The following is an 11,711-nucleotide window of genomic DNA, read 5'->3' as shown; positions in this document are numbered from 1 at the left end:
AGTGTTGAGGAATTTATGTTACCATCGTGCGAATTATATTATCTTTATTTGAATAAGGATGATTTTTTTTAAATAGGCATATTACATACCTCGAACCATTGCAAATTATGTTTAAACAGTTGAATTCAACTTAACAAAACTTAGTTTTTTTATCCCTATTTCGAGCATGTTTTATAGTAACCCGATTCCGTCTTCTCTTCCATCTTATATATTTTTAGCAAATTCATTGCACGCTTCCCTGGTCCTGCCGGAAATGGAATCACATACCGGTGGCAGCGGGGTTTTCCCGGGCGGAAGTGAAGGGGCAGCCGGCCGTTCGGTCCCTCAAATACCAAATCCAGCCCTGGAGACACTTTCCAAAGCAGCACCTCCGGAATTAATTCCGTATCGTTGCGAGGATGGCTTCTTCCGGTGTAACAGCACCATCCAGTGCATCGAACAACGCCAGAATTGCGACGGCGAAGCGGATTGTGACGATGGATCCGACGAAAGGGACTGCGGTGAGTGTTTCGTTTGCTACTTTAGTTGGAGCATCTGCCGGCCGGGAAACTCGAAAATTATGGCTAGTTCTGGGGGTGAATTTTCAATGACTTGAATGATGAAGAGCTAGCTATCATCACCGTGAATGGGAAAGGCAAACATTGACAATCGGCAACAATAAATCGAATCAAATGTTTTTTCTTGGAAAACCTGAATGAAAATTGTTAAAGATTGACAAGAAGAATGTTGAATATTGCAGAGTCAGGATTAAATTTTAAAGCCTTCATTTTTATACATTTTAGGTAGCGTTATTTACGTAAACACTTATTTAGTAAGGATATGTGTAGCAATTTTAAAAATAAGTATCTTTAAAGCTTTTATGGTGATTCGTCACAGACATTTTTAAAATGTGTGATGACATTTTTATCAGACATATCCATGCCATTATTGACTTTCATATGCATCTGCCCTAGACCTAGGACCTAGACGGTCAGCTCTTTACGGAATGTGATTTTTTCCTCAATTCATCTTCTTCTCTTTCTTCACAGATGACCGCGTAGGTGATTCATTTTGGGATCACTTTTTCCGGAAACGTCCTGGCGCTTTGAATGATCATCTGCCGTTCACGGCATGTGGTAGGTTGAGCTTGGTCGGTGGCAATAAGAATGGTATGAAGGTAAAAAAGCGCGCTCTGGAATACGCGTCATTGTCAAAACGTTCATTGATGATAGCCCACGCACTTGTTTCAGTGGATAGTGAGTGAAAAGTTAAAAATTCACGATAAAAAGATAAAAATGACAAAAATAATAAAATTGACAAAAATGACAAATATAACATAAATGACAAATATAACAAAAATGACATATATAACAAAAATGACATATGACAAAAAATGAAAAAAAATACAAAATTGATAGAAATGAAACAAAATAACGAAAATAATATAAACTACAAATATTACAAAAAAAAATCAAAAATGACAAAAATAAAAAAAAATAACAAAAAATACAAAAATGACAAAAATAACAAAAACAACAAAAATAATAAAATTAACAAAAATAACAAAAATAACAAAAATAACAAAAATCACAAAAATGACAAAAATTACAAAAATTACAAAAATTACAAAAATGACAAAAATTACAAAAATTACAAAAATTAAAAAATTACAAAAAATACAAAAATTACAAAAATTACAAAAATGACAAAAATGACAAAAATGACAAAAATGACAAAAATGACAAAAATGACAAAAATGACAAAAATGACAAAAATTACAAAAATTACAAAAATTACAAAAATTACAAAAATTACAAAAATTACAAAAATCACAAAAATTACAAAAATTACAAAAATTACAAAAATTAGAAAAATTACAAAAATTACAAAAATTACAAAAATGACAAAAAATACAAAAATTACAATAATAACAAAAATTACAAAAATTACAAAAATTACAAAAATCACAAAAATGACAAAAATTACAAATATAACAAAAATTACAAAAATTACAAAAGTTACAAAAATAAAAAAATGACAAAAATTTCAAAAATAACATAAATTACAAAATTTACAAAAATTACAAAAATTACCAAAATTACAAAAACTACAAAAATTACAAAAATTACAAAAAATACAGGAATTAAAAAAAATTACAAAAATTACAAAAATCACAAAAATTACAAAAATTACAAAAATTACAAAATTGACAAAATTAACAAAAATGACAAAAATAACAAAAATGACATAAATGACAAAAATGACAAAAATGACAAAAATGACAAAAATGACAAAAATGACAAAAATGACAAAAATGACAAAAATGACAAAAATGACAAAAATGACAAAAATGACAAAAATGACAAAAATGACAAAAATGACAAAAATGACAGAAATGACAAAAATGACAAAAATGACAAAAATGACAAAAATGACAAAAATGACAAAAATGACAAAAATGACAAAAATGACAAAAATGATCATTTATGTTATATAAATGACAAATATAACAAAAATGACATATATAACAAAAATGACAAATATAACAAAAATGACAAATGACAAGAAATGACAAAAAATACAAAATTGATAAGAATGAAAAAAATAACAAAAATATAAAACTACAAAAATTACAAAAAAAACAAAAATTACAAAAATTAAAAAAATAACAAAAAATACAAAAATGACAAAAATAACAAAAATAACAAAAATAACAAAAATACCAAAAATGACAAAAATGACAAAAATTACAAAAGTAAAAAAATTACAAAAATTACAAAAATTACAAAAATTACAAAAATTACAAAAATTACAAAAATTACAAAAATTACAAAAATTACAAAAATTACAAAAATTACAAAAATTACAAAAATTACAAAAATAACAAAAATAACAAAAATAACAAAAATTACAAAAATTACAAATATTACAAAAATTACAAAAATTACAAAAATTACAAAAATTACAAAAATTACAAAAATTACAAAAATTACATAAATTACAAAAATTACAAAAATTACAAAAATTACAAAAAAGAGGCGAATGAACTAAATATTTAAAGCCTCTATAAATAAATCAATCAATGATCATCAATCAAAAATTACAAAAAATTACAAAAATTACAAAAATTACAAAAATTACAAAAATTACAAAAATTACAAAAATTACAAAAATTACAAAAATTACAAAAATTACAAAAATTACAAAAATTACAAAAATTACAAAAATTACAAAAATTACAAAAATTAAAAATTACAAAAATTACAAAAATTACAAAAATTACAAAAATTACAAAAATTATAAAAATTACAAAAATTACAAAAATTACAAAAATAACAAAAATTACAAAAATTACAAAAATTACAAAAATTACAAAAATTACAAAATTGACAAAATTAACAAAAATGACAAAAATGACAAAAATGACAAAAATGACAAAAATGACAAAAATGACAAAAATGACAAAAATGACAAAAATGACAAAAATGACAAAAATGACAAAAATGACAAAAATGACAAAAATGACAGAAATGACAAAAATGACAAAAATGACAAAAATGACAAAAATGACAAAAATGACAAAAATGACAAAAATGACAAAAATGACAAAAATGATCATTTATGTTATATAAATGACAAATATAACAAAAATGACATATATAACAAAAATGACAAATATAACAAAAATGACAAATGACAAGAAATGACAAAAAATACAAAATTGATAAGAATGAAAAAAATAACAAAAATATAAAACTACAAAAATTACAAAAAAAACAAAAATTACAAAAATTAAAAAAATAACAAAAAATACAAAAATGACAAAAATAACAAAAATAACAAAAATAACAAAAATACCAAAAATGACAAAAATGACAAAAATTACAAAAGTAAAAAAATTACAAAAATTACAAAAATTACAAAAATTACAAAAATTACAAAAATTACAAAAATTACAAAAATTACAAAAATTACAAAAATTACAAAAATTACAAAAATTACAAAAATTACAAAAATAACAAAAATAACAAAAATAACAAAAATTACAAAAATTACAAATATTACAAAAATTACAAAAATTACAAAAATTACAAAAATTACAAAAATTACAAAAATTACAAAAATTACATAAATTACAAAAATTACAAAAATTACAAAAATTACAAAAAAGAGGCGAATGAACTAAATATTTAAAGCCTCTATAAATAAATCAATCAATGATCATCAATCAAAAATTACAAAAAATTACAAAAATTACAAAAATTACAAAATTTACAAAAATTACAAAAATTACCAAAATTACAAAAACTACAAAAATTACAAAAATTACAAAAAATACAGGAATTAAAAAAAATTACAAAAATTACAAAAATCACAAAAATTACAAAAATTACAAAAATTACAAAATTGACAAAATTAACAAAAATGACAAAAATAACAAAAATGACATAAATGACAAAAATGACAAAAATGACAAAAATGACAAAAATGACAAAAATGACAAAAATGACAAAAATGACAAAAATGACAAAAATGACAAAAATGACAAAAATGACAAAAATGACAAAAATGACAAAAATGACAGAAATGACAAAAATGACAAAAATGACAAAAATGACAAAAATGACAAAAATGACAAAAATGACAAAAATGACAAAAATGATCATTTATGTTATATAAATGACAAATATAACAAAAATGACATATATAACAAAAATGACAAATATAACAAAAATGACAAATGACAAGAAATGACAAAAAATACAAAATTGATAAGAATGAAAAAAATAACAAAAATATAAAACTACAAAAATTACAAAAAAAACAAAAATTACAAAAATTAAAAAAATAACAAAAAATACAAAAATGACAAAAATAACAAAAATAACAAAAATAACAAAAATACCAAAAATGACAAAAATGACAAAAATTACAAAAGTAAAAAAATTACAAAAATTACAAAAATTACAAAAATTACAAAAATTACAAAAATTACAAAAATTACAAAAATTACAAAAATTACAAAAATTACAAAAATTACAAAAATTACAAAAATTACAAAAATAACAAAAATAACAAAAATAACAAAAATTACAAAAATTACAAATATTACAAAAATTACAAAAATTACAAAAATTACAAAAATTACAAAAATTACAAAAATTACAAAAATTACATAAATTACAAAAATTACAAAAATTACAAAAATTACAAAAAAGAGGCGAATGAACTAAATATTTAAAGCCTCTATAAATAAATCAATCAATGATCATCAATCAAAAATTACAAAAAATTACAAAAATTACAAAAATTACAAAAATTACAAAAATTACAAAAATTACAAAAATTACAAAAATTACAAAAATTACAAAAATTACAAAAATTACAAAAATTACAAAAATTACAAAAATTACAAAAATTAAAAATTACAAAAATTACAAAAATTACAAAAATTACAAAAATTACAAAAATTATAAAAATTACAAAAATTACAAAAATTACAAAAATTACAAAAATTACAAAAATTACAAAAATTACAAAAATTACAAAAATTACAAAAATTACAAAAATTACAAAAATTACAAAAATTACAAAAACTCCAAAAATTACACAAATTACAAAAATTACCAAAATTACAAAAATTACAAAAATTACAGAAAATTCTGAAATTTACAAAAATGACAAAAATGACAAAAATGACAAAAATGACAAAAATGACAAAAATGACAAAAATGACAAAAATGACAAAAATGACAAAAATGACAAAAATGACAAAAATGACAAAAATGACAAAAACGACAAAAATGACAAAAATGACAAAAATGACAAAAATGACAAAAATGACAAAAATGACAAAAATGACAAAAATGACAAAATGACAAAATGACAAAAATGACAAAAATGACAAAAATGACAAAAATGACAAAAATGACAAAAATGACAAAAATGACAAAAATGACAAAAATGACAAAAATGACAAAAATGACAAAAATGACAAAAATGACAAAAATGACAAAAATGACAAAAATGACAAAAATGACAAAAATGACAAAAATGACAAAAATGACAAAAATGACAAAAATGACAAAAATGACAAAAATGACAAAAATGACAAAAATGACAAAAATGACAAAAATGACAAAAATGACAAAAATGACAAAAATGACAAAAATGACAAAAATGACAAAAATGACAAAAATGACAAAAATGACAAAAATGACAAAAATGACAAAAATGACAAAAATGACAAAAATGACAAAAATGACAAAAATGACAAAAATTACAAAAATGACAAAAATGACAAAAATGACAAAAATGACAAAAATGACAAAAATGACAAAAATGACAAAAATTACAAAAATTACAAAAATTACAAAAATGACAAAATTGACAAAAATGACAAAAATGACAAAAATGACAAAAATGACAAAAATGACAAAAATGACAAAAATGACAAAAATGACAAAAATAACAAAAATTACAAAAATTACAAAAATTACCAAAAATTACAAAAATAACAAAAATTACAAAAATCAAATAAGTTACAAAAATTACACAAATTACAAAAATTACAAAAATGACAAAAATTACAAAAATTATAAAATTACAAAAATTACAAAAATTACAAAAATTACAAAAATTACAAAAATTACAAAAATTACAAAAATTACAAAAAATATAAAAATTACAAAAATTACAAAAATTACAAAAATTACAAAAATTGCAAAAATTACAAAAATTACTAAAAATTACAAAAATTACAAAAATTACAAATATTACAAAAATTACAAAAATTACAAAAATTACAAAAAATTACAAAAATTACAAAAATTGCAAAAATTACAAAAATTACAAAAATTACAAAAATTACAAAAATTACAAAAATTACAAAAATTACAAAAATTACAAAAATCACAAAAATTACAAAAATGATAAAAATTACAAAAATGACAAAAATTACAAAAATTACAAAAATTACAAAAATTACAAAAATTACAAAAATTACAAAAATTACAAAAACTACAAAAATTACAAAAATTACAAAAATGACAAAATTTACAAAAACTACAAAAATTACAAAAATAACAAAAATTACAAAAATTACAAAAATAAGGAAAAATGACCAAAATAAGGAAAAAAGTCAAATTAACCGTTTAGCAAAACATACTACCATGGGAGGAAAAAGTTTTGAAAAAATGAAATTGTTTTCAGTATTAAATAAACACCATTGCCCAGAATAGGCAGTTTTATTTTAGTAGCTTTTTCTTGTCTCGTCAAGATATTTCGAATCGTCTATTACTCATCCGTGTACATCTGAAAACCAAATTGTCGATTCCTTGTAATCAATTTATTTATTATTTTTAGCCCTTCCACCGCTCCCTTGCAAGCTCTCAATGCCTTCCAGGGGGCTGAAGGGACCACTATTAGAACCATTACGTACATGTTTTTTTTTATGAAATTGAGGGTAAAATTGTCATAACTCCTTTTTACGTTGCGTGCGCTGGCTTAAAAATCCTTCATTTGATTCATTGAAAAAATCAGAGTTTTTCTGGATTGTTCACAAAATTTAGGGGAGATAGGGGTTTAAAAGGCACTACATCTCCGTTCGTAAGCTCGTGTGCGTCTGAAACTATGTCCAATCGATGCTCCGGGAATTTTCACTCAAGGACAGTGTATTTTCATAGATTTGGGTCATGTAGGAGAGATTTTGAATTTCTTCGTGTTTTATCCTGAACACCCGCCCCTTAACGATTCAATCGATTAAATCAATAAAAATTCTGATTTTCATATAATTTTGAAACTTTATCTAAAGTAAAATAATATAAATAAAAAAAAATCCAAAAGATAAGAAGAAAAATTTTACTATCGAAAAAATATGAAGCAAAAATATGATTTTCAGATGTGATATCAAAACATCAGCCTGAATATTGAAAAATTATTTGATTATTGAAATTATTATTGAAATCAAAACATTGAAAACTCAACCTGTTTCTTGAAGGGATACCATACCCCGGATTAAGGTACATAAAACGCGATTTTCCTAAGACAAAATCGCGTTTAAGGTACCGTAATCCGGGGTAAGATTAATAACCTTTTTTCAATATTTTTCGATTGTGTTTTCTATTAAAGGGAATGTGGCTTGTTTCATTTTTTAAAGACCAGTACAGGACTCCTATGAACGAAAAACATGGTTGCAGAAATTTATTAGACTACTTTAAATTTGATTTAAAAATCTTATTCGTCTCTGTTTAGAAATTGATGCTTTGAGATAACATTGATCAGTCTTTATTTTGACGGTTTTAATGAGTTTTCTTGATCATAAAGGAAGCAAAACACCTTCATAATATTTACAAATGCTAGTTAACAATTGCTATGGCAGTTCCGAACAATCTCAAATGATATAAAATTAATCATGAAACTCTATGAAATTGAACATAACACTTTCGGTGGCGTTAAGATACTAATTTGTAACTTTTTGTCCAGTGGATTCTGAGATATACAATGCTAAATTTTAGTGTTTCTTGGTTAAAATTTCTTCGTGGTTCAGGAAAAACAACATCGCGGCCCTTAATATGTTAAGGTCGAACAATAATCAAAATCGAAAGATGGACAAAGGTGTTGCATAAATAGCTAAATTGTTTAACATTATTCATTAAATTTTAACTACAAAAAAAAAATTAGCCTTCATTATATTTTTAAGGCTCTCGCACTATTCCCCTTTAATTTTTTCCTTCAAACTTTACCATTTGATAGGGTTTCTAGCCTTTCGTCCTAGACTAGCCTACTCTCGGAAAATGTCCCTTTTTTTTAAATATCAAAATTTTACCACAAAACACAACGAAATCTACACCAAAACTATACATTTTCGGAGGAATAAAGTTGAACTATCACATAAATTAACCTGCTGCTTCGAAACGCTTTGATTTCATCACGAAGAGTGTTTGTTTGCGAGTCTTCGAAAAAAATTGATATTTCAAGATTTTGAAATTATATTTTTACTTAAATTTGAAATTTTCAAAATTAACAAAGTTTTTTTTCCCAATTTGAAACTCAACATATAGGGTTTTAAAAGTACAAAAAAGTTTTAAGGTATTTTTACTTTAGACTTGATGATTATGTGGAAAATTTTCATGTTGTGCAAAGCTATCCCGATGATCAATGTTACCCCGTTTTACGGTACGTCTTTTTGATAAAATAAATCGTTTCATTCTTGTTTAGAGATTAGGGCTGAGGCCTTTCGGTAAGGTAGTGTTCGTAAAGAACTGTCAATATATCCTAATAGCAGCAACCAATGATAATACAGTGCTTTTAAAGGGTTATACCAGTTTTTGCACTAAAGCAGCAGTTAATTTCGCTAAAACTGGCTCACAGGGCTAATATGATGCACAGAATCAAGCTCTATAACTGACGATAGAGCAGAATTGGAGCTAGATTTTAGTGCTTATGGTTACTTGGGAAGCTTTGCGTTTAAAAATCTTTTGTGGAAGTAAATTATTGTAAAAGCTGCAAGTTTGGGGTTTGCGTTAGATTTAGCCGTGCAGCACACACTGAAGTCAGTGGTGCTCAAATTGTTTGAATAACTTTGATTTCTTAAACACATCTACCTTTTATAACGTTCCTTCAACGTTTTAGAAGCAGTTGTTTATCATTTTGTTCAAACATAAAAGAAAGTTTTGTATTTTTAATTTCATCTTTAACTTATAAATTTTTTCATAAAAAATCTTTTAAGTTCACGTAAAATAATTCTAATAACAATAGGGATGATGTTAAAATACATGACTGATTTCAATTATTAGTATCCATGGTGTTATATCTAAATATGAATATATTTTCATCGTTGTTTTTCGAACATTCAAAGTTGTTTACGCTGATGAACTTGAATTTGTACAACAAAAGTGATAAATCGTTGTCTAAAATAAGAATCTCGACTTTATCCACTGTTCGGGAAACAATGTGATGAACTTGCGACAGATTTATGAAATCAAACGTAAAATGCAGGAGAAGACTGTCTTTCCAAAAAAAAACCTTTCTGGTGCCCGAAATTTCATCCCGTATGGGGTATCATAAAATCATATCCCTATACCCAGGGCACATATTTGGCACTGACAGGATATCAACAGCTATGATACGGTCTTTCATGTGGTTTTTTCTTCTCTCTTTGTTCCATTTCCACACCCGCAACGCGTTCCACCTACGATGACGCTTCGCTTTGCTCCTCTGACGTGATTGGCGAATGATGTTATGTTGCTGTCACTCGGTCCGATCTTCGGCAACTTTTTTGCCACCGTACACAACACCAACAACGATGCCCAGCTTGGAGTGACTTCAACAGCTCGTGCAAATGTCGAGCGACGGAAGTGCTGTGCGATTACAAAGGACTTACCACCCTGCCGACGTCGCTGCCGATGGGGAACGTTACCCTGCTGTAAGTACATACAAATTTGGCACTCATAGTTTTATTTTTGTCTCTTCTGGTTTTTTTTACGTCAAGGAGTAGTTCCATTTTGGATGGGTTTTTAAGAATATTTTTGCAACATATTTGCTCGGTTCTTGTTTGACGGAGGAGCTCACTCTCACCATCGCTAGTTATTCATTCTGTTGAAATGTGTTATTGGAATACCAACTGTTGGCAACTATTTAGAAGCTTGGCTCAATCCAAGTCTACAAGTGTCAGTTATGGCAACAGTTTCTTGTTGATTTTGACAGACGAGTGCAAATTGCTACCATGTGGCGACATTCACATGAAATTAACCGAGTTGTACTAAGTCACAGTTTAAGTAATTATTAGATGCCTTATTCTTAACTGTTCCTGCTGCATGTTGACCCCATAAACTTTTCAGTTAGGTTCAATGATAATATTTCTTGGTAAATTTACTATCAACTCATAGAAATTTTAGTAGCACTAATCATCACAACACTTTGTAAATATATACCTACTTATACCACCGGGGATCAAATGACCCCTTCAACCTTTACCGCTAAAACCCTTTTGTTTCTCCACCGATTTTTGCTAAATTTATAGCTTTTAAAAACTTGTAATGTGACTCAAATATGATTTTAAGACAATATTCAACTACAATTATTTATTTTGAAGTTATTGAAAGTCGAAGCATTTTTGGGAAAAGGCTGTAAGTCAGTTATTGAGTGCTCAAATCAGGGCCGTAGGAAGAACCGACTCTTGGGGGGGGAGGGGGGGGGGCTTGGTGACTAATTTTAATCTGTGATTTTTGCCCAACAATACAAAAACGAATACAAAATAACACAATTATGTTAGTAACTAAATGATTTTTCATTTTTAAGTGCTTTTACATTGAAAGTTTTCGTAATAAATCGTTCGTTTAGAAAATTGGTCCTAAACCTTAAAAAGGTGAACTAAATTCGCTTTCATCGATGGTTGAAATCTTTGAATTTGTTTAAGAGGCTGGTAAATCAAACTTTGTTGATTTGAGCTGAGTTGAATAAGCTTTTTTCAGTAGAGCCTTCAATAGAAAATAATTATTGTTTACACAAATCAAACAAGCCCAATCTTTCTTACTATTTGCAAATTCAAAGATTTTGTCCTTTGATGAAAATATATCAAATTATATAAAAAAGTAAGAGATAATTATCATCAGATTTTAGGATCGAATTTGGTTGATGCAAATTTGAACCAAATTAATGATTTAAGTTGGAAATTTGATTTAAAAAAAAATTACATGAACACATTGGAGACCAAATACGAGATATCTCGT

At 25.4% G+C, this 11,711-nt stretch overlaps 1 protein-coding gene across 1 annotated transcript in view; it reads left to right on the top strand.

The window, feature by feature from the left end:
• The first annotated feature begins 223 nt into the window (after positions 1-223).
• The window catches only part of LOC129758808 (relaxin receptor 2), a 448,038-nt gene continuing 436,550 nt past the window's right edge, over positions 224-11,711 (top strand). The window contains exons 1-3 of the mRNA XM_055756440.1: positions 224-500; positions 1,029-1,115; positions 10,294-10,405. Coding sequence (XP_055612415.1) covers positions 254-500; positions 1,029-1,115; positions 10,294-10,405 — 446 coding nt within the window. The 5' untranslated portion in view covers positions 224-253. The remainder of the gene's footprint in view (positions 501-1,028; positions 1,116-10,293; positions 10,406-11,711) is intronic.

Source organism: Uranotaenia lowii, chromosome 3, assembly GCF_029784155.1.
Source record: "Uranotaenia lowii strain MFRU-FL chromosome 3, ASM2978415v1, whole genome shotgun sequence".
In the NCBI taxonomy this organism is placed as follows: domain Eukaryota; kingdom Metazoa; phylum Arthropoda; class Insecta; order Diptera; family Culicidae; genus Uranotaenia; species Uranotaenia lowii.
This window is presented reverse-complemented; position numbering and strand designations above follow the sequence as displayed.